At 48.0% G+C, this 23,520-nt stretch overlaps 2 protein-coding genes across 5 annotated transcripts in view; one reads left to right on the plus strand and one right to left on the minus strand.

The window, feature by feature from the left end:
- The window catches only part of CHTF18 (chromosome transmission fidelity factor 18), a 39,336-nt gene extending 39,234 nt beyond the window's left edge, over positions 1–102 (minus strand). Inside the window, exon 1 of one of the 4 annotated variants that reach the window (XM_035131915.2) lies at positions 31–102. The gene's annotated coding sequence lies outside the window, so the exon portion shown is untranslated. The remainder of the gene's footprint in view (positions 1–30) is intronic. The other 3 variants (XM_035131917.2, XM_060282989.1, XM_035131916.2) reach the window with 3 other exon arrangements.
- On the plus strand, positions 100–23,062 carry RPUSD1 (RNA pseudouridine synthase domain containing 1). Its single transcript, XM_035132222.2, has 6 exons — positions 100–261; positions 2,503–2,695; positions 9,326–9,449; positions 14,392–14,494; positions 14,639–14,740; positions 15,767–23,062. The coding sequence occupies exons 1-6, from the start codon at positions 219–221 to the stop codon at positions 16,171–16,173; spliced, it is 972 nt and encodes a 323-aa protein (XP_034988113.1). The 5' UTR covers positions 100–218; the 3' UTR covers positions 16,174–23,062.
- The last annotated feature ends 458 nt before the right edge of the window (positions 23,063–23,520 follow it).

Raw genomic sequence — 23,520 nt, forward strand, 5'->3', positions numbered from 1 at the left:
GCAAACCCGCTTTGCAACTGCAAACAGTACCTGCAACAGCCCAGCTGACTTTTCCTTTTTGCAAACCAGCGCGCGCGCTGTTTCATTTCCGGGTGAACGTTCCGTGCGGCGGAAGGCGCTGATTGGCTGGCGGGTCCCCTCCACGCGCTGCTCCGCCGCTGCTGCTGCACTGCCCGGGCCTGCTGGCTACAATGTAGCGCCGTCGCGCGCGCCTTTGCATGGCGCGCCAACCCTCTGCTAGCGCCTTGCGCAAAGTTGCAGGTCGGTCGATCGATCCGCCCGGCTCGGCGCACTCCTTGCGGAGCGGGGCCGGCAGGGATGCGTGTGCACGCGCGTCTGCATGTCTGCATGCACGGGATGCATACGAAGGGCGCTGGAGGCGCAGCAATTTTGCAAGCTTCCCAGTGCAGCGTGGGCGTCTTTGGGGTGGGAAGGTTGCATGTTGTTTTCTGTCCCTTTATCCAAAGGATCTGGTAGCCGACGATGGCGGTGGGGAAGGGGTGAGCAGCCTCTACCTCAAAGGAGCGCGCCTCGAAGTGAGGCGCTTCTCTTGCTTGACAGCCATCCAACCTCATCTGTCTCAAAGCGGGTTTAGGGCAAGTCTCGTCTGTTAAAATAAAACGTAAACCGAGCGTAATAATAATAATAAAGGCAAGATCTGGGGGCTCGGGGCTCCCTCCCTCTCTTTCCAGACTCTCCTGTCTGCGGGTTTTGTCAAGAGTCAAATAGGGCAGCCATTTAAGAACATAAGAGCTTGCTGGATCAGGCCACTGGCACATCTAGTTCAGCATCCAGTTCTTGTAGTAGCCAAGTGGATGCCCCAGTCGGAAGCCTTTGTACATCACCACATCTATTTTACAAAATAATAATTTCTACATGCACAACAGATAGTCTCCTATTCCCTGGAGTTAGAAGTCTGCTCAGGGATTGGATTTATAAACAGGATAACGAACAAAATTTATCTCTAATCCATATCTCAAAATTCTCCCATTGGTAGGGACTATTTGCTGAAATCTCACCACACCAGAGCTCAATTCTTGCAGTCACTTACCTTTGCCTCCGAGAACTGCATTTACAGCTCTCCGTTTTCAAACAATGCCTACGTCAGTCCTAGATGGAAGATACAGAAATGTTCCAAGGCATTTAAGACTTTGTATTTGTGGGGTAGGTGAGGCAGAAGGACCCCCCCCCCATTATATACTCCATTGTTATCAAAACCTCAGAAAGAGATTTTTTGGAACAGATGCTGGCACTGCTACAGGGACAGAACCCTGAAGTGAAAATATGTTAGCTACATTATCTGACTGTGATCTGCTTGTCACATATAAAACAGCCTTTTTTGCAAAAGCCGCTAAAAACATTCGTGCTAACTATATAAAAGACAATGCTGACTGTGCAACTGATTCATTAATTTGACTTATTGTTAATGGATGTATATCTCTGGATTTCTTTTAAAAGGTTTTAATTGACTTGCTGGATTTGTAACTGAATTTGTAGTGGCTTTAAGTCAAAAACAATAAATGATTGATTGATTGATTGACTAAATCAATCTTTTAGTATGGCATCGCCCATACTTTTGAACTCACTATGTATTGACATCACCAGACTCTTTTTGGCGCCTGCTTAAAATATTTTGTTTAGGTAAGCCCACTCAGACATGTAGAACATTGGCATGTTTTAATCTGGTTCTCAACTTGTCGTTGATTTAAAAATAATAATAAGGTTTTAAATAGTTATCAACTGCTTTCACTGATAATTTCATTATTCTATTCTTTTTGGAAACCACTTTGGTGTTTGTTTGTTTTACAATCAAGCAGTATATGAATTTTAATGAATAGATAGATACATATTTGCTGCTTTCTGGAATGACTACTGGGGAGGGTACTATTGTATTCTCCTGCGGATGCAAAATTGTGATCCCTTAATTAAAAAAAGATAACTATCCAACAATAAGCAGCTGTTTTCATATAGCTTAAAACACATACCTAGAGCAAGAGGGGCCTCAGAGCTGCCTATCCACATTGAGCATCTGCGCAACAGACTGTGCAGGCTCACAGCTCACCTGGTTGGAATTTTTCTTGCTATTGTGTGATGTATTCTATTTTTTTAAAAAAAATATTTCAATTTGTCAGGTTTTTTGAGGCTGGCAGGTCTTGTGCTAACTTGGCCCAACCGCCCTTCTTCCATTGTTCCTCCAGGCAGAGTCTAGGCAAGTGGTCCTCTGGCATATCCAGGATCCTTTATGAAAAAGCAGGCATCTCCGCCCTACCTTTTAAACTTTTCAGCATTTGATACAATTAACAGATTGATTTATTGCAATTTCGTTCTCAACCCTGCTTTTAGCAAGCGTCCAATAATGCATCAACCACCAGTGTTGATTGAGCATGCACAGAGTGATTTGCGGCTCTGACAGAATAACAACAACGTCCCGAATCTAGGTCAGAAGGGAACAATACATTATGGATTAGAAACGCCCACCTCTCTTTCTCTCCCTCTTTTAAGGGACCATCACTATGGAGCCTGTGAGCATCGATAACTTGTCCATTCTGTACCAAAGTGCGGACTTCATTGTGGTTAACAAACACTGGGATGTCCGCATTGACAGCAAAATGTGGTATGAAAAGCTCACGCTGCAGAGCCAGCTGAAATATCGGTTCCCTGAGCTTGCGGACCCAGACACATACTATGGATTCCGGTGAGTAGTTTGTAAGAAGGGGCTCTGTTTACTTAATGTGTGGGGTAACAATTTTATTCAAACAATTTATGAACTTGGTTATTAGCAGCTGCCAGGTTATATAGCACAGAAATGGGAAACTTTACAAGCATTATGGCACAAAAATGTATGGACCCTTGCAATTGCTGAAAAATAGCTCATAAACTACAGGCAACGACCTCTTAGCACCCAGGCACAGACCTTCTCTGTAAAATGGGTATTGTGAGGGACAGGGGATATCGCGAAGTCCCTCCCCTCCTGAGTTCAAGCCCGTCCCCGAGCAAAGGGGAAAGCAGGGAGAGTTCCGATTCCAGTGGGGAAGCAGGAAGTCGTGTCCGAGGCTCAGGCAAGGTAGAGGAGCCAGGGTCCCAGGTGGGACAGGAAGGGGCAAGCAAGGGGGGAAGACCCATCCCCCCAACTCCAGAATTACGCAGGAAGAGGAGGGGCAAGAGGATGGGTCTGCCAAAGCTTTTGTGTTGGAGAAAGACGCGCCAAAAGCCATTAGGAGGTTCTGAAACCGACTGACCACATCACTCCGTGTAAATAGCAATGACTTGAGCACTGTAAATACGCAGCACCAATAAAAGAATAAAATGCAGAGCTGCGTGGCGTCGTTACTCTGAAGTAGTCCACTCCGGCCACCGTGACAGCAACCTCCTAATCATTTTTGGGCTACTTTGGAGTTGCCGGGATGAGCGTGTCAGAGGCGGAGAAGTGGCGGCAGATCGCGGAGCAAGCCCAGCTAGAACTGCAGCAGCTGTCGCTGCAGGCGCAGGGAGAATTGAAGGCAGCTAAAGAGGAGACTAAGAAGGTCCAGGACGACCGGCTACAACTTGCGGAACAGGTGAGAGAGCTTCAGGAAAAAGAGCAGCAATTAAGGGCGGTGGCGGTAGACCTCCAAAACAAGCTGGATGCAGAGAAAAACAAGGCGGGAGGGGCACCCCAAGTCCAAGTGCTGCCAGGAAGGAGAGCTGGGACCCTAGTTAGCAAGTTCAATGGAGACCCGAAGGAATTTCAAGGCTTTGAGACTGAGATTGTGTATGCTCTTGAGCTGCACCACGATGAGTTCCCTGATGATGAGCACAGAGTAGCGTTTATTGTGGAGCACCTTACCGGGGCAGCCAGGGAGTGGCTAAGACCGTTAATTGCAACAAGGAATCCTTGCATGAAGAATGTCAAACTATTTCTAGAAGGTTTGAAAACGATGTATTCGTCCGATAGTCATATGGACCAGACTAAGGAGGAACTTCATAATTTACGCCAAGGAAATATGACAGTTCGCGCGTATTGGGCGAAATTCACCATGCTGGTGCACAGATTGGGGTGGGAACTGGGGTCCCCCCCAATGCAAGCGGCGTTCTACTTGGGGTTGCATGAGGAGGTGAAGGATGAGCTCTCGAGAGGTCCAAAGCCCAGTGATATGGATCAGCTGAGCAAAGCGGCTCTGGCGGTGGGGGTGAGACAGGAATCCCGGTGGAGCGACAAACAAGCAACGCGCGCAAAGCGGGCTTGGTTCCCACGGTCGCAGGAGAAACCACTCCCCCAACAACCCTTTCAAGCCACGCCTGGGGCCAGCCAGGACCAGGAACCCATGCAGATTGATAGCGCGCGCGCGCGGGCTTTTCAAACCCCAGCGGCGCCAAGACGCAAGGAGGGAAAGGGCGGGAATTGCTTTCTCTGCAACTCCCCCCAGCATCTCGTCAGAGACTGCCCACATCGCAGGGAGTGGCAAGGAAGGGCGGGAACGGTGGTGCCCTCCCCCACTGACGCAGCACCACAGCAGGGAAACGGGAAAGCCTGGCTGCAGGAGACAAGGGGCAGCAGCCAGGCACAGTCAGCAGACAACAGCCCCAGCCCACCCACCCGCACAGAGAGGAGCAGAGCCAGCCCACCCCTCCCAGAGCAGGAGTGGTTCTAGAAGTCACGCTAACGCTCCCTAATGGCTATCCCCTGACGGTCCTTGCCTTAATTGACAGTGGTGCCTCAGCGAACTTCTTCTCGAGAAACTTTGCAGAAGAGCACCAGATCCAGCTTCTGCAGCTGGATTTTCCCCTTCACGTGGCAACCATTGACGGCAGAGAGCTGCTGGGGGGGGCCATCACTCATCAACCCCCCCCCATGAGAATGACGGTGGGAAGGCACTCAGAGACACTGGCATTCAACGTCACCACCATCTCAGACCCCCCCATCGTCTTGGGCATGAGCTGGCTGGCGCGCCACGACCCCTCCATCAGTTGGCACCAGAGATGCATCACTTTTGGATCGGACTTTTGCCTGGAACATTGCATGCAGCACCAACCAGGGGAGGGGCCTCCGATAGCCACGGTGGCCACCATGCACGTCAAAGGGGGTGAGGCGATACCCAAGCCGTACTGGGACCTGCAGGAGGTCTTCAGCGAAGCGGAGTCCGACCACCTACCCCCACACAGGCCTTTTGACTGCCAGATCAACCTGGTGCCAGGGGCAACTATACCCCCAGCCAAGCTGTACGCCATGTCAGACCAGGAACTGGAGGATCTGCGCGCTTTCATCGACAAGAACCTCAAGCGGGGGTTCATCAGAGAAAGCAAGGCAGCAGGGGGCAGCCCGGTCTTCTGGGTGGACAAGAAAGACACGCAACAGCGCCGCCTGGTGGTGGATTTTAGACGGCTGAATTCGGTGACAGAGCCAGTGGCTTTCCCCATGCCCAGAGTGGATGATCTCCTGACAGCAGCACGCAGGGGCAAGATTTTCACCAAGCTAGACCTGAGGGGGGCGTACAACTTGATCAGGATCCGGGAAGGCGATGAGTGGAAGACCACGATGTTCACGCCTCTCGGCTCTTTTGAATATCTGGTGATGCCCTTCGGTTTGCAAGGGGGCTCAGCATGCTTCCAGGCCTTCATGCAACACGTCCTGGGGTCCCTCCTCTTCAAGAACTGCCTGGTCTTTCTGGATGACATCCTTATCTATTCCAATGACCCAGTGCAGCATGTGAAAGATGTCAGGGAAGTGTTGCAGCGCCTGAAGGAGAACCACCTGTATGTGAAGCTGGAGAAGTGCAAGTTTCACACCAAGGAGGTGGACTTCCTGGGCTACAAGCTGTCAGACAAGGGGCTGGCGATGGACAAGGACAAGGTGCAGGCCATCCTGGACTGGCACAGCCCCAGGACGCGCAAAGATGCCCAACGCCTACTAGGCTTCGCCAACTTCTACAGGAAGTTCATCAAGAACTTCTCTCGCGTTACGGCTCCCATCACTGACTGCCTGAGAGGCAAGCAGAAGTTCAGGTGGACACCAGAGGCGCAAGCAGCGTTCGAAAGCCTCAAGAGGGTGTTCGCCTCGGACCAGAACCTGTTCCACGTGGTCCAGGACGCGCCCCTACGCATTGAGACAGATGCTTCTGAGAAAGCTGTGGGCGCCATTTTGTTGCAACTGGACACCAACAGGGAGTGGAGACCCTGTGCCTTCTTCTCCAGGAAGTTGACACAGCCCGAGCGCAACTACACCGTGTTTGACAAAGAACTTCTTGCGATCCACGCTGCGTTCAAACATTGGAGACACTTCCTGGTGGGCGCCAAGCACCCCATCCAGGTGTGCACAGACCACAAGAACCTGGAGTTCTGGAGAACTGCCAGGGTGCTCAACCAGCGGCAGATACGGTGGGCAGAGTTCTTCTCGAACTTCAACTTCTCCATACACTACATCCCGGGAGAGCAGAACGTCAGGGCGGATGCCCTCTCCCGCAAGCCAGAGTACATGGAGGAGGAGGAGCCACCAGCCCCAAGGCACATTTTCCCCCCGTCGGCATGGTCCTGCGGAGCAGCAGTGGTGAGCGAGGCAGAACTCACAGCACTGACGGCAGCGGATGACTTTGCCAACCGCATCTTCAGAGAACTGAGAGGGGGGAGGGAGCAGGCAAAAGACTTTGCAGAACGCAGAGGGCTGCTTTTCTACAAGGGGGCACTGTACCTGCCCACCACCCAGCTCAGACGTACGGTCCTCAAACAGATGCACGACAACCCAACGGCGGGGCATTTTGGAAGGGACAAGACCACTCACCTAGTCATGAGACACTTCTGGTGGCCAGGGGTGAGGGAAGATGTTCGAGACTATGTACGGGGCTGTGACACCTGCCAGCGGGCAAAGGTGGTCAGAGCAGCGCCACCAGGGTTGCTGGAGCCCTTAGCCACGCCACACAGGCCGTGGGAAGTGCTGTCCATGGACTTCATCACAGATCTGCCTTCTTCCCGGGGTAAGACCGCAGTGTTGGTGGTGGTGGACCTCATGTCCAAAATGTGCCACTTTATACCGTGTGCCAGGGCAGTCTCTGCAGAAGAGACAGCCAAACTGTTTGTTGATCACGTTTTCAGACTGCATGGATTACCTTTAAGGGTTATTTCGGATCGTGGCCGCCAATTTGTTTCCAGGTTCTGGCGGCGGCTCATGAACCTCCTGCAGGTGGAGGTCAGCTTGTCGACGGCTAGACACCCGCAGACCAACGGACAAGCGGAGAGGGTCAACGCCATTCTGCAGCAGTACCTGAGATGCTACGTCAGCCAGAGGCAAACGGACTGGGTGGATCGCCTGCCACTAGCAGAATTTGCCTACAACAATGCAGTGCACGTCTCCACAGGGGTGTCGCCCTTTAAGGCCAATTACGGGCGCGACCTCAGATCTTTCCCAGAGAGGGAGGGGGAGGAGGAGGAGGAGGGCCCACAGGCTGAGGATTGGGCAGAGGAACTGGAGACGGTGCACCAGCAGCTCAGAGAACACTTGGAGAGGGCCAAGGAAGCGTACAAAAAGGGGGCAGATCGCCACAGGCGACTAGGGGAGGTCATCAGGGTGGGGGACAAGGTGTGGTTGTCCTCGGAGGGCCTTCCCACCAGAGGGAGGTGCAAAAAGCTGGCACCCAAAAGGCTGGGCCCCTTCACGGTCACGCAACAGGTAAACCCGGTGGCATACAGGCTGGCACTGCCAGAGGACATGAGGGTGCATCCAGTGTTTCATAGATCGCTGCTGTCGCCGTACAGGGAAAGCAGCAGGCTCCGAGACAGCGAACAAACCCCCGAGGGAGGGGGGGAGAGGGAAGGCAGGGAGCAACTCAATGAGGCCACGGCCATCCTGGATTCAAGGTGGGGGGTGGGGGGACTGGAGTACCTCATGGCATGGGAGGATGCTCCACCGTCCCAGAATGAATGGGTCCCAGCCACTCAGATACAGGAGGAATTCTTGGTGGAAGAATTTCACGCCCTCTTTCCCCACAGACCCAAGCCCTGGCACATGGAAAGGGAGGGGGAGGAGGAGGAGGCACGGGAGAGCAGCTCACCATGGCGCTGGGAAGCGGAGTTTGAGGAACCAGAGGATGAGGTATGGGTGTCACCGAGATCCACCCAGTCAGAGGAAGGAGCAGATTGGCAGAACGTTTTTACCCCCACCAGCTCTGACGCCACGGACTTTTTGGGATTCCCGTCCGCCCAGGCGGAAGGGGGGGGCTCGCAGGACTGGGGGAGGTATTCACACCAACGGGCTCGGAGAGCACTGAGTTCTTAGGCTTCCAGTCGTCACCGACACATGGGGGGGGCCTGGGGAGGGGTGAAGGAGAGCTTGGGAGGGGGGTGGATGTGAGGGACAGGGGATATCGCGAAGTCCCTCCCCTCCTGAGTTCAAGCCCGTCCCCGAGCAAAGGGGAAAGCAGGGAGAGTTCCGATTCCAGTGGGGAAGCAGGAAGTCGTGTCCGAGGCTCAGGCAAGGTAGAGGAGCCAGGGTCCCAGGTGGGACAGGAAGGGGCAAGCAAGGGGGGAAGACCCATCCCCCCAACTCCAGAATTACGCAGGAAGAGGAGGGGCAAGAGGATGGGTCTGCCAAAGCTTTTGTGTTGGAGAAAGACGCGCCAAAAGCCATTAGGAGGTTCTGAAACCGACTGACCACATCACTCCGTGTAAATAGCAATGACTTGAGCACTGTAAATACGCAGCACCAATAAAAGAATAAAATGCAGAGCTGCGTGGCGTCGTTACTCTGAAGTAGTCCACTCCGGCCACCGTGACAGGTATTATATGGCTAATGTGATGGCGATAGTAATGTGGGTTGGAAATTTTCCAGAGCAATAGATGGATGCTGATTGCAAAAACTATACTAGGCAAGCCTGTCAGTTTTCAGCGTTTTTTTGCTTTGCTTACTAAGTGCAATTAAAATAAACATGTTACATTAGATTGCTCTCCAGAGCAATGCAAACTGGTGACTCCCAGATTCAAATCATTCTATGCAAGCCTAATTTCAATTCTAAATTTTGTGGAAAACCCAAGATGACAAGTGCAAAGTGCATTTTAGTGTAAATAAGGAAGGTTTTTTTGTTTAAGTGATTTGAGGTCAAGGCCAGATTTTCCAAAGTTCACAGAACCTTTGTTTGGATTTTTTTTTAACTTCTGCTACAGTATTTTGAAAAGTTGTTTGTTTGTTTGCTATTATTTATATACTGTATCTATTAAGACATTGTAACCAAATCAATGAGGTCAGGGATAATCTTTTTGTTTATACTGTACTTGGATACTGTTGGAAGCCATTTTGAATCAAGATGGCAGACTGAACCTTTCAGGCTGTTAATAATAGATAAATCTTGTGATCTTCCAGGTTTTGCCACCAGCTGGATTTCTCCACCAGCGGGGCCCTTTGTGTGGCACTCAACAAGGCAGCTGCTGGAAGTGCCTACAAATGCTTCAAGGAACGGATGGTGACCAAGGCCTACCTTGCACTGGTGAGCCACCATGTTTGTCAGGTTCCCTTCTAGCTATGAATCAGATGGAAGGCTGTGTCCCATTCTGGATGCTGCACTTTATGAATGGTGAAGGCCAGGGCTGGCTGACTCTGTGCCCCCCCCCATCGATATTGCTGCTCTGCAAATTCAGAAGTGCAGGGCCCCTTCATGACGGTCATACCATAGCTGCCAAGTCTCCCGTATTCCCTGGGAAACCCCCGTTTTTCCGCCTGTCCCCAGCCGAAAAAACGGATTTTTTTTGTTTTCCCCTGGCTTATTCTGGCGCGGTGGCCATTTTGGAACTGGGCGGAGCATGCTCAGAAGCGACTTTTGATGCTGCTTTGCCCAGTTCCAAAATGGCTGCAGCGCGACTTCTGGTGTGGTGGCCATTTTGGAACAGGGCAGAGCAGCATCAAATGTCGCTTCTGAGCATGCTCCGCCCAGTTCCAAAATGGCGGCAGCACTACTTCCGGTCTGCTACTTCCGGTCCAGTCTCTTATTTCTCAGGCCGGAACTTGGCAGGTATGGGTCATACACTTCAATGATTATGCAGTAATCTTAGAAATATTCAATAAAAATTAAGGATACACTGCCTTCCAGCTAGGTTACTATTCTCTGCACACATATAGAGGCAAATGATTTGGAGTGCTCCAATATAGTCTTCCAGAGTGATTTAAGTTGTGTCTTCCTTGAAGTTCCATTGTACGTAACAGAATTTGCACACCGTTCTCCTGAATAACAACAATAATTTAATAATAATTTATTATTTATACCCTGTCCATCTGGCTGGGTTTCCTCAGCCACTCTGGGCGGCTCCCGACAGAATATTAAAAACACAATAAAACATCACGCATTAAAAACTTCCCTCAACAGGGCTGCCTTCAGATGTCTTCAAAAAAGTCAGATAGTTGTTTATTTCCTTGACATCTGATGGAAGGGCGTTCCACAGGGCAGGCGCCACTACCGAGAAGGCCCTCTGCCTGGTTCCCTGCAACTTGGCTTCTCGCAGCAAGGGAGCCACCAGAAAACCCTTGGCGCTGGACCTCAGTGTCCGGTCTGGACGATGGGGGTGGAGACGCTCCTTCAAGTATACTGGACCAAGGCCGTTTAGGGCTTTAAAGGTCAGCACCAACACTTGTGCTCGGAATTGTGCTCGGAAACATACTGGGAGCCAATGTAGGTCTTTCAGGACTGGTGTTTGGAGCATCTTGAACAACTCTTCCTGTGCACCTTCTCCAGAGTTACCCTCGGAGTCAATCCTTAGTGGCTGACTTGCCTTCTTTCACTCTGATTGGCTCTGGTAAGCCCAAAGCATGAGAAGACTTCTTAGCACCTAAAAAAACCTCCTCTTTCTTGCTGGTTTGGGCTCTAGGATAGCGGAGACAGAGAATCTGCTGTTCCAAAGTATGGGTGCTGCTACACTAAAAGATGATCTACAGGATCTGCTACAGTTCACCCATCCTCCACACAACGTCACTTTCATGTGCCGAATCCACACTTTTCCACAGGTGGAAACAATTTTCAATCAGCAGTTTTAACATTTATATTTTTTCCCCCAGCCACAAAAACGGCTTGTGTTTCTGGCCACCACAATTGAAACAGATCCGGAAAGCCAGTAGGGCGTCAGACGTCAGCTGGCATTCATATATTTATCTTGATCCCTTTTGGGTGTCCCACTGACACGCGAGGCAAGGCGAGCCGGCCATCTGTAGGATGGGTGCCTGGTGACCAGCCGCCTGTGACTTAAACATTACTTCTTTAAAAGGGAAAGATTAAAAAAGGCAGTAAGTAGAAGTGAGTAGCAGATTGGCAGGAAATGAGGTTGGTTTTGCAACTGGTCGCAGCTTGGAAGAGAGAACACTTGCATGTCAAAGAGGACAAAGAGGACTTAGGGATTAAATATATATGTATATATAAAGCAGCCAATTTTGAGGCTGTTCGTCACCTAGGTAATTTTGTATTTCTGGGTTGAGTACCCAACATCTTTCAGAGGCGCATTACCACTTCCCTAAAGAAAATAATACAGTCCGTGATGCTTTTTTCTGTCCCTATCCTCGGATCCTGTTCCCCACTGCTGATCTAAAGCTTTCTATTCCCTGCCTCTCCCTGTCCCAAGAAACTTCCTGGGATTTTCGTTAGCTGGAATAATGTTAATATAATACATTATTATTACCGATAACAGCATTTATATAATGTATAATACGTTTTTTGTGGCGCTGTGGGTTAAACCACAGAGCTTAGGGCTTGCCAATCAGAAGGTCGGCGGTTTGAATCCCTGCGATGGGGTGAGCTCCCGTTGCTCGGTCCCAGCTCCTGCCAACCTACCAGTTCGAAAGCACGTCAAAGTGCAAGTAGATAAATAGGTATTGCTATGGTGGGAAGGTAAACGTCGTTTCCGTGCGCTACTCCGGTTCGCCAGAAGCGGCTTAGTCATGCTGGCCACATGACCTGGAAGCTGTACGCCGGCTCCCTCGGCCACAATAACGCGAGATGAGCGCCGCAACCCCAGAGTCGGTCACGACTGGACCTAATGGTCAGGGGTCCCTTTACCTTTACCTTTAATAACTATCCTGTAAAGTAGGAAGGAATTATTATCTCCATATTGCATAAAAGGGTGCAGAGAAATTGAGGTGTCTTAGGTCATGAAGTGAGTTCACTGCACCTACTGCCACCATCGGCTCTCACCATTGTGCCATGCCTGTCTCTGGCTATGTTAAACAACTGGCATAGATGCATGATATAGCCACAGGATGAAAAAGCCATAGTGCAGAGCATATGGAAGCACATTATGTGTGCTATTTTCCTACCCCTCCAGCAGCCCCTGTGGCATATTTGACCTCCCCTGCTTACTCCCCCACATCAGATAACCTGTGACTCACACCTGGGATTCCGAGCGGAATTCTGCACACCTGAAATTAGGACAGGCCTGTACGCATGCTGTACATTTAAAGCACATGGCTTCCCCTCAAAGAATTCTGGGAGCTGTAGTTTACCCCTCAAAGAGTCTCAATTCCGAGCACCCTCAGCAAATTACATTTCACAAGATTCTTTGGGGCACAGGGAAAGCTAGGTGCCTTCCATGTGTGTTTAAATGTGCTTTTAAGTGTATGATGTGGATGGGACCAAAGCTTGATGTGGTTTTTTGTTAAACGGCCTTCCTGGATGGTGAGAGACAAAAAGGGTGACGGAAAGACTCTGCAGATGCTGAATCCGTTCAGGAAGCAGAGCTAATCTGCCGGAGATGAAATCCTCCCAGACCAAGCGGATTATGTGTCTCTCAGCTTTTGTGGATGGGAAAGAGCTTAACACAGCCTGGTCAGGGGGAAACCATGCTGATCTGCGCAGTCTGGAATGCAAAAAAGAGAGACTTATTTGCTGAGAGCATGGATCTTCAAAGGAAAAAGATGTGCCTTCCCCCAGCAGTGTTACATCTCCTTCAAAGCCACGAGTCTGGTGCCCTCTTGATTTTGGGACTGAAGAGCTGGGCAAGTCTGTCAGTTTTGGCACTTCTCACTTTCGCAGTCCCATGTTCCGTTTGCCCCATTTCTGCATCAGTTTGCAACCTTCTTTTTAAACAAGCCATCCTGAAAACGTTACACGCATCAATCACCACAGTGTGATTCCCCCCCTCCCAGTAAAACACATATTTGCAAGCAAGTTAACGTACACATTTTTGTGCATACGATTCCCTGATAGCCTTTTTCTTTTTCTTTTTGGCTTGCAGAACTGCTTTACAGAATTAGCAAAAGTGCAAATTCCAAAAGGCAGCTGCATGTTCATGTTCTGGTCTGGGAGTTGCAAATGGATTAACATTGAAATGCACACTGGACAAATTTCTCCCCCATCTCTGTATGGACTACAACAGGGGTGTCCAAAAGCTCAACAACTTTGACCTGCTCCCCTAAAAAAAGCTCAGCAACTCTCAACTCACCCCCAAATGGGTAGATCACTGCCAGTCCCCCCCCCCCCAGAGCAGATCGCAGTCTCTTGGGAGTTGGATGTCCCTGGACTACAACTCCCAACAGGGCTGCTGGGAGTTGTAGTCCAAATATCTGGGAGGCACCAGGTTGAGGAAGACTGGTTTAGAGGAACCATAATGCACTTATGAAACAGTCATGGCTCACCCCAAAGAATTCTGGGACATGTAGCTTGTTAAGCATCTCGAGATTTGTTAGGAGACACCCTATTCCCCCCCCCCCCATGGAGATACAGCTGAAACTCGGAAAATTAGAATATCATCGAAAAGTGCATTTATTTCAGTAATGCAACGTATTATTTTTTATTTTAATTTTTACAAATGCTTTCTTTTGGAAATTCCACAGTAATAAAACAGTAATAAAACAAATAGTTACAATAATACAAAAATAAACAAAACAATAATACAACACTAATAATACAAAAATAAAACAACAATACAAAAATAATACAAAAATAAACACCGCTATTACATTTCATTAATTACATTCCATTTATAGTTGACCCACCTAATGACAAACAATTACAATTACAACAAATAAAGGCTTGACATATCTTGCTTTGCATGTAATATATTGGTTTCACCTTTTAAGTTGCCTTACTGAAATAATTGCACTTTTCGATGATATTCTAATTTGCCGAGTTTCACCTGTGCTTCAAGTAAGTGTCTGAAGCGAGGATGAGGGTGGGGGGAACTTGCCAGTGGCGAGGGATGATGGCAGCTGGATTTGCTTTCGAGGGATGATGACACGCTTTGTAGTCCAGCGACACCTGGAGGGCCCTAGGTTCCCCAACCCTGATTTAAAGTAAGGGAAGTTAAGATGTCCCTGTACAGTCGTTCTGCAGCTATATGGCTTTGCAGGTGATATCAACCTGTTCCCATTTTACAGTTGGGAAACTGAGGCTGGTTTTTTTTTTTCATGTTAAGACTCAGGTGTTGTGACAAAATGCATCCTCTGCTTGGCAGGTGAGGGGCCACATCCAAGAGGCGAGGATGACGATCCACTACGCCATCGGGAAGAACACGACAGAAGGCTTGACACACATGATGTGCATTGAAGGGACGCAGGGTAGGGCTGCCACCCCCCTTTCATGCTCCCTTTGTCATTTTCCTTGTAGCACTGAGGCATTGCATCATCAGAAAACTTTGAGCTTTGCAGATGTTTTGAAAATTGAGTTTGTTTTTAAAACGTCAATTCCAACATTCCTAACAGGTTGTGAAAACCCCAAACCTTGCCAGTCGGAGCTAACAGTACTTGAACATGGCCTTTACAGTGGTGATCCAGCGACGAAAGTGCTTCTGCAGCCCCTCACAGGTAAAAGGACTCCTCCTCCTTCGTTGCACTGGCTCGGGAATCACCTTTCCCACAATGCAATGTGTGCTTCTGTTTCCAGGCTGTCAAGTCAAGCCAGTTCAGCAAAGCCAGTTCTCCAATCTTCTGTGCCTCAGAGAGGTTTACTAATTGATTTTTATTGAAGTTTTTTCATACAGACGAGAAATGTATAATAACAAATTTGGCATGCATAACAAATCTTGAATGTGAACTTAGTCCTTGTACTGTTTTGTTGATCATAGAGAAAAAATACACAATAATAGGCAAGGTGCAGAAACAGCAGTCTGGAAGACGAAAGGAAGTAATTTACAGTGGTACCTCAGGTTACAAATGCTTCAGGTTACAAACGCTTCAGGTTACAGACTCCGCTAACCCAGAAATAGTACCTCGCGTTAAGAACTTTGCTTCAGGATGAGAACAGAAATCGTGCTACGGCAGCGCGGCAGCAGCGGGAGGCCCCATTAGCTAAAGTGGTGCTTCAGGTTAAGAACTGTTTCAGGTTAAGAACGGACCTCCGGAATGAATTAAGTTCTTAACCAGCGGTACCACTGTATACATTTTTAAGCTAAAGGCCAAAAGTGTTTTGGTATAATACATGTTTCTGCACTTTTAGAAAAGAAAATTCAAGGCGGAGTACAACTTCTTAGAATAAAAACAGCAGAAAAGCTTTGTTAAGACATCAATAAGTACTGATTGGTTTAAAAAAAAGAGAATTCATGTTACACAGGCCTGTCTAAAACTGTATAGTTTTCAGAAGCTGCTGCCAGTCCGTGCAGGGAATACTGAGCATGGACGGATTGGTCTGACTCAGTATAAGGCAGCTTCCTAATGTGAAGGGTTTGTTGGTGAAACACCACCGCCAGAATTGGCTGAAACATTTCCCGTGTCTCATGGAAGCGACCTATGTCTCCCTGTCCTTGGAGGAGGGTGGGCTGATAGGCGAAACGGTCTCTCTGTCCTAAAAAACAAACATAAACGGATGGAATTGTCCTTTCTGCCCCTCCTCAGGAAGAACCCACCAGCTCCGTGTCCACTGCAGCGCCATCGGGCACCCAGTGGTGGGCGATTTCACCTACAGTTTCAAGAAGGACAGCGGCCCTTACCGGATGATGCTCCACGCTTACTACTTGCGCATCCCGACCAGCAAGGAGCTTATAGAGGTGATGGCGCCCGACCCTTTCGTCCCCACCTTGGACAGCAACTGGGCCCCTCGGCGTGCCACGCACCAGCTGGAGGAGCTGATCCAAGAACTGAAAGACCAGAGCGTCCTGGAGGGTGAAGGCAGGCAGGGGGATCTGCTTGGGAGCCCAAGCCCTGAGGCCCCGCTGGAAGCCAAGAGCCCTGAGGTGGAGGAGTTGGAGCAGGAGCAGCGAGGGAAATGTGAGCAGTGGCTGGCCGAGTGGGCCCTGGAATGAGATGGCCCACGGATCCTTCGTGGTCGGGAAACCCCGAATCTTTGTACCTTGTCACTACCGCTGATTCCTGCCAGAAGCTTTTCCAGGCCTGACTCCCAACACCTGTTGTCCTGTTCACTCCCAACATTCCTCGGAGATGCCTCTGTGAGGGTCGCGTTCCCAAACGGGAATTTTGACTGTGTGCTTGATCAGCTTTTTAATCCCGTGCCCTCAAGCTGGCTCGTTTTAGTTGCCGGATGTGGAAGATCACGGACTGCGGTCAGACAGGCAAGGATTGTGCCCTGATACTGACACTCTTAAGCCATTGGATTAACGCAATTGGGGCACTGTATCTCAGGGTGATGTCCAGCTAAGTCATACTTAGAGTAGACCCATTGAAATCAGTAGCCTTAAAATTGCTTATCAGTAATACTAAACATTTTATTTGTTCCTATATAAGCCATACTAGAGACTTTCAGAGACGAGCCGCATAGTTGGCTCCGAATTTCCTAGCAGCCAATGCAAATAGAGACGCACACAAGGTAACAGAATTTGATTGATTGATTGCGTCAGATCCCACCTTTTCCTCCAAGGAGCTCAGTGTGACATATATGTACACAGTCCTTTCCAATCTCCTTGAATCCCCACAACAACCCTGTGAGGTAGGTTTGGCCGAGGGGCAGTGACTGGCCCAGTGTCACCCAGTGAGCTTTATGGCCAAGTGAGCATTTGAACCCTGGTCTCCTAGGTCGTAGTCTGACACTTTAACCCAGGGTTTCCCAAATTTGGGTCTCCAGCTGTTTTTGGACTACAACTTCCATCGTTCTTAGCTAACAGGACCAGTGGTCGGGGTTGATGGTAGTCAAGAAACAGCTGGAGACCCAAGTTTGGGAAACTCAGCTCTAACTGCTTTGCCACACTGGCCGATTTTCCTTGTCCCACAGCGAAAAGCACTCAAACTCACGTGATGTAAAATAATAATAATATTGTGGCTAAACTCAGACAGGTATTTTACATGAGGATATTTGTGTAGAGCAGGGACGTCCAACTCCCAAGAGACTGCGATCTACTCCCAGAACAAAAAAGTGGCAGTGATTTAACCCATTTTGGGGGTTCAGGTCAAAGTTGTTGACCTTTTTTTTAGGGGTTCAGCCATAGTTGTTGAGCTTTACTTAGGGGGCAAGGTCGGTGTTGTGGAGATTATTGGGGGGGCGCAAAGTGGAGGTGATTATTTTAAGACGGAAACGCCAATAAATGCTCACCCTAAGAAAATCTGGGCAGCGCTAACTCCGAATTCCGGTTTAGCGATCCTGCACGACTGAAAGAAACGGCGAGGGGGCCGGGCTGGGAACATTCATTTTACAGCTACTCTTCTCAAGAAAACAGAAATGAGCTAGTGATCGACCGCTATCACCCGGGGATAGACCTGGACACCCCTGGTCTAGAGGATGCTGAGTAACGTAGTGAATAGCGTCCTCTATAACCATTTTACACAAAAGACACAGAAGTGCTGTTCCATAGGTAGCTCCTTCTAGCAGCCTTACAGAAAGACAGAGGCAATAGCACTCAGTCTTAACAAAATAAAAAAAATTCCTTCAGTAGCACCTTAAAGACCAACTAAGTTTTTATTTTGGTATGAGCTTTCGTGTGCATGCACACTTCGTCAGATTTTGCAGAAGCAATTCTATGCGGAGCCAAAGTAACTCTCAGCCTATTATTAGTCCAGGTGTTGGAGACAGTTCAGGTTTCCTTTCTAAAGGAAGCACTGTACCTCTTACCTGTTGGCATCCCTGCTGTTTGGAAACATGCTGTCCAGGCTAGAGTGCAAATCCAGCCGCCAAATGTCTGCAACAGGATGCTAACTCTTTGTGTCTGGTTTCCGTCGCTCACCCTTAAATTCCCCCAAACAAGTTACTGCTTCGTGTATGGCTGCTAGGGAACCTGGCAGTGAGATGATCACAGCCCAGTCATAGTGGAGGATAGATGTCAGTGGTTCTTCTCTGAGGGTGATGCATGCTGGACGTCGCCCTCAGCCTCTGCTGCCCTCAGGGGAATCTGTGGGGAAAGTGTCAGAAAAAAGGGACCACCTGACCTGCTGAACCCCCACCCCACACCTGCCTTCAGCCACAGAGATTCACTCCCCTTTTCATCTATCTTTCATTTTGGATAATAACCGATGCATGAGGAGGCTTGTCACATAACTGCCTCTTGGACTCTGAAGCAAAAGAATGGATGAAAGAAACCAGGAAAATCTCCTTTCCTTTTTCAGCTGGGGTCCCCCAGCAGAGCACCCACAGGTATCTCAGAACCCTCAGATGACACTCCGCTCCCCAACACCTGTCAAGCATTCTAGCATTCTTGACCCTCTTAATTTTTGTTTAAAAATGAGGACTTTGGGGGAAGTTACTTCCTTGAGGGTGCCTGTTTTTTCACCTGTGGTTTTTTTTTTTAAGGGTGGGCAGGGAACATTGTTTAGATGCTTTCCCTGTTGCTTTGGGGGAGATGTCTGAGCACCACCAGTTTTTCTTCTGCAGATTGGGCGCTTTGTGGTGCCCACACCTATTCCTTAGATTTCCAAACGTGCCCCTAGGCCTGAAAAAGTTGCAGACCCCTTTCTGGACCCCTTTCTGGTTAAGGTTCCGCCCCCTCCCTTCTCTCTCCCCTAGAGCTCTTTTCCAGACTGACCTTTGCCTTCACTTGCCATAGAAAGCAAGCTTTTGGCAATTTTAGACCAGCCATCTTGCATTTTTTTCATGTCATGTGGACGTTTGGCAGGGTATGTCTGTGGGTTTCAGCTTTTATCTGTCCTGCAATAGCAGCTGATGGTGGTGATGATAACGATCCTTTTCTAGGGCGTTGTAACAACTGCTCCACAACATACTTGTGTTTGTGTGTGTCTTTTTAAAAATCACCTTTGAGCTCATTTTCCTATGCAGGTTTTAGGATGACTTTACATCAGGGGTTTCAGTGCCCTTGTTCTTTTTAATTGTGCCCATGAAGCTTCTGAGCATAGCTGCCAAGTTATCCCTTTTTTACAGGGATTTTCCCTTATGCTGAATAGGCTTCCTCGCGAGAAAAGGGAAAACTTGGCAGCTATGCTTCTGAGCCCCACTAGCTGGTGAAGGTGGTTACTTTTTTCTCCCTTGAAAACACATTGAGCAGGGGGGGAAAGGAAGTTGGAAGAGTGACGCTCTTTCCCACTTCCTCCTTCATCTCCACAGGTGAAACTCGGAAAATTAGAATATCGCCGAAAAGTGCATTTATTTCAGTAATGCAACTTAAAAGGTGAAATCAATGTATGAGATAGATGCGTGACATGCAAAGCAAGGTATGTCAAGCCTTGATTGGTTTCCATTGTAATTATTTGTCGTTAGGTGGGTCAATTATAAATGGAATGTCATTAATCAAATGTCAGAGCGATGTTTGTTTTTTGTATGATTGTAACCATTTGTTTTATTCCTGTGGAATTTCCAAAAGAAAGCATTTGTCAAAATAATAATAATAATAAAAATAATAAGTTGCATTACTGAAATCAATGCACTTTTCGACGATATTCTAATTTTCCGAGTTTCACCTGTATGTGCTTTACAGTTCCACCGGACCTGACTTTTCCCAGATCCTGTGTGCATCCTCTCTTTCTGTCTTTGGAGCTGATCTAGGGGAAGGGGGGAGAGACGTGACCAGAGAGTGTCCACAACACTTGTTCAAAAGTCCCTATATGCTAATTGGTTTTTTTTTTAGTTGGTGACCACTGCCTTAAATTGACACACTCTCTTGTGCATAGACACACATGCACACTGCCTTCCTTCCCCATGTCAGATCTAGCTGGCGAAGCTAGCTTTGTGCTCTTTGAATCCTGATTTGTGCCTAGAGACCCATGCAGTCATAAGGCATGCGTTTTCTCATTGTGGCACAGAATTTGCACCTCCCATCTTTATTTTGAAACAAAGGGAGCATCTGATCTTCACAGCTAGGGTTGAAAACGTGCCTTACGGGGGATTCCAGGGAACTGCAAGACCTACACTGCATGCAGATCCTGTCTCCTTATTCCTGCATGTATCCTTCTAGCCCTCACAATAGAGACCTCGTTTTCCTTGTGAAATCCCATTTCCTTGTGAAACCTCTTAAAGCCTTGCCAAATTTCCCCCAAAAGGATGCTGCATCCAAGGGTAGAGCATGCCATTGATATTTGTGCAGATTAAGTTATGCAAGTAGAACTTAAACTGATCACAGGATTTTGTGTGTGTGTGTGGCAGTGCTGTGCATATATAGAATATTGCTCATAATGCCCACTAACTTATGTTTGGATTTGGGAGGGAGGGACAGGGAACAGTTCTCACCACTAGAGGGCACCATTCATATTGTAAAGATAGTCCTGGTTCTCTGACTGCAATCCTTTGACAGAGATGATAATTATATGGAAATAATTAATCTCCCCCATTTATTTTGCAGAAGACCCTTTAACACACTCTTAGAAGAAGGAGAGTAGTGGGGAAAGAGAAAAAGGAAGATTTAAAGAGTTTTTACAAAAAGATGAACTTAAATTGTTAGTAAAACATGGTTGATAAAAAACAGTTAGCATTTACATTTGCATTGTACTGTAAATTAAATCCAGAACTGCTGAGATGGGAATCTAAAGGCACAAACTTTAGCAGCTTGAGGTTTTTTTTTTTTGCAAGATGACCAATTTTTTATTTATTTTCCAAATATGCAGAAATAACCTCCCATTAGCTGCCAGCACTAAATATTTATACTGTATCACAGTCTTAAGCACCCATGCTTCATTTAGAATCCATTGAACTGAACCTTATTATTTTTCTGATGCAATAGTATGCCCTCGTGGCAATAAAGATGGGCTTGTCAGTAATTGCAAGTGATTACTGGATCTCCCAGAGGATGGGGCAGAAATCTTCCAAAGTTATCCTCAGGGCTTATTGCTGTGTCCACTCTGTTTCTTTATAGAAATTTCCATGGAAGTTTTTCTCATTTTTCAAATGTCTGTTTTGTAGCAAGTTGTATTTAAGCACATTGGGGAGAGGCCTTGATTACATTGATATGCAACAATTATCACTTTGCAGGGCAGACTGCATCGTGGCCAGGCCTGCGTCCCTTACAGAGATTTTCACATGAAACAAATATTTTCCTTCAAACAGGATAGGTGAACCTTTAAGAAGAACAACTCACCCCTTGAGCGAAAGACCAAAGCCAAAGTAAAACCCCAAAGATGGGCAAGATGAGCCATTTCTCTCCAGGGAATGTTACCACCTAGCTTTGGGGTGAGCTCCTGTTGCTCTGTCCCAGCTCCTGTCAACCTAGCAGTTCGAAAGCATGCCAGTGTAAGTAGATAAATAGGTACCGCTGTGGTGGGAAGGTAAACGGCATTTCTGTGCGCTCTGACACTCGTCACGGTCCTCTGTGCCAGTATCGGTTTAGTCATGCTGGCCACATGACCCGGAAAACTGTCTGTGGACAAATACTGGCTCCCTCGACCTGAAAGTGAGATGAGCGCCGCAACCTCATAGTCGCCTTTGACTGGACTTAACTGTCCAGGGGTCCTTTACCTTTACCTTTACTTGGGATATTGCTTATGGTCAATGAAAGCCCAACCAGGGATTGATACTGGAGGAGTAGGGCCAGGAGGCTAACTTTGACACCCGAGAACACAAAAAAGCAGAAGCAAAACAAATATTTCATTTTAAATGGACCTTCCTGCTGAGCGTGAAGCATAAACCCTCATTTTTAAAGGGAAAAAGGAGAGAAGTCCTCTCCCAAAGTGTTGAATGCCACAAGTAATTTAATGAACAAAACAAGATGCACTATTTTATATGCTTACAGGTAAACAGAGCTGTGATTTCCTTCAAGAGCTTGCGAGATCTTACCAAAGTCTTGCAAGATGTCTAGGAGAGTAAAATGTCTCTTGAGATTTGGGAGAGATCTTGCAAGCTCTTTCAGGGACCAGTGCCAGCAGTGTGTCTCCACAAGCGGCAGAGGTGACACAGATGATGGTAGAGCTGCAGTGCCACCGGCAGGTGGCTAAGTGGTGGTGAGTGTCCGACTGGAGATGGTGCTGTTGTGGTGTGGCAGAGCAGGGTAGCACTTCCTGTTTTGCCTCAAGTGGCAAACTGGGACATACCACCCCTGATCTCAGGATTCCAGAACTAACAGCTGTCAGTTTGGAGGGAGAGAAGGCAAGGACCCACAGCCCAAGTGGGGCTCGCTAGCTTGGGGAGGAGTTGTGTGATTCCTCAGGCCTGCATCCTGGGCCAGGCCTGGGCCTATATAAAAAAACACTTCATGGGAAAAGCAGCCTAACATCATCTCACCGGAAGCTCAGCTGGGATGACATTGGACCACGGGTGCCATTTTGTGTGAGTTGCGTGCTTGATTGGCACGAGCCTGTTTTTCCAGGGTTGGCAAATGTTATGTCTCTGGAAGGTGAAACTATCCCATCTTTAATGCCCCATGGACCAAACTGCAAAATAGCCTAACTTTTCTCATAGCATGTTCCAAAGTAGTTGGACTAATTTTTTGCCGCCGTGCTTTTATCCAATGTTGCAAGGAGAACTAGAAATGAATATATATTTTCCTTAACCTGTTATTTTGTTAAATGTGGGAAAGAGAGATCTATTTTAGGATAAAATGTTCACAATGGCCAGTGCACACTTTGAATGGTGGCATGACATCTGTTTCTGCTATATATTATCACCCTGGGCTTCTAAGTTGGCATTGTTGTCTGTTTGCTAGCAACGTAAAGTCACCTATTTGTATATATATATATGTGTGTGTGTGTGTATTTTAAAAGTGATGTGATGTGGAACTTCATGTGCTCATGACACTTTGTAAGGTTTCAAAATACTACTTGTTATTTATTGTTTTGCATTTGTGGACATAACTGAAATAAACCACGCAGGATAAACATTGTCAGTGGCTTATAAATCTTACACATATGGGGGCACAGTGCCTTTTAGTGGCACAAAGAATCATAGAATCATAGAGTTGGAAGAGACCACAAGGGCCATCCAGTCCAACCCCCTGCCAAGCAGGAAACACCATCAAAGCATTCCCGACAGATGGCTGTCAAGCCTCCGCTTAAAGACCGCCAAAGAAGGAGACTCCACCACACTCCTTGGCAGCAAATTCCACTGCCGAACAGCTCTTACTGTCAGGAAGTTCCTCCTAATGTTTAGGTGGAATCTTCTTTCTTGTAGTTTGAATCCATTGCTCCATGTCCTTCTCTGGAGCAGCAGAAAACAACATTTCTCCCTCCTCTATATGGCATCCTTTAATATATTTGAACATGGCTATCATATCGCCCCTTAACCTTCTCTTCCCCTGGCTAAACATGCCCAGCTCCCTAAGTCGTTCCTC

This window comes from Zootoca vivipara, chromosome 14, assembly GCF_963506605.1.
Source record: "Zootoca vivipara chromosome 14, rZooViv1.1, whole genome shotgun sequence".
In the NCBI taxonomy this organism is placed as follows: Eukaryota; Metazoa; Chordata; class Lepidosauria; order Squamata; family Lacertidae; genus Zootoca; species Zootoca vivipara.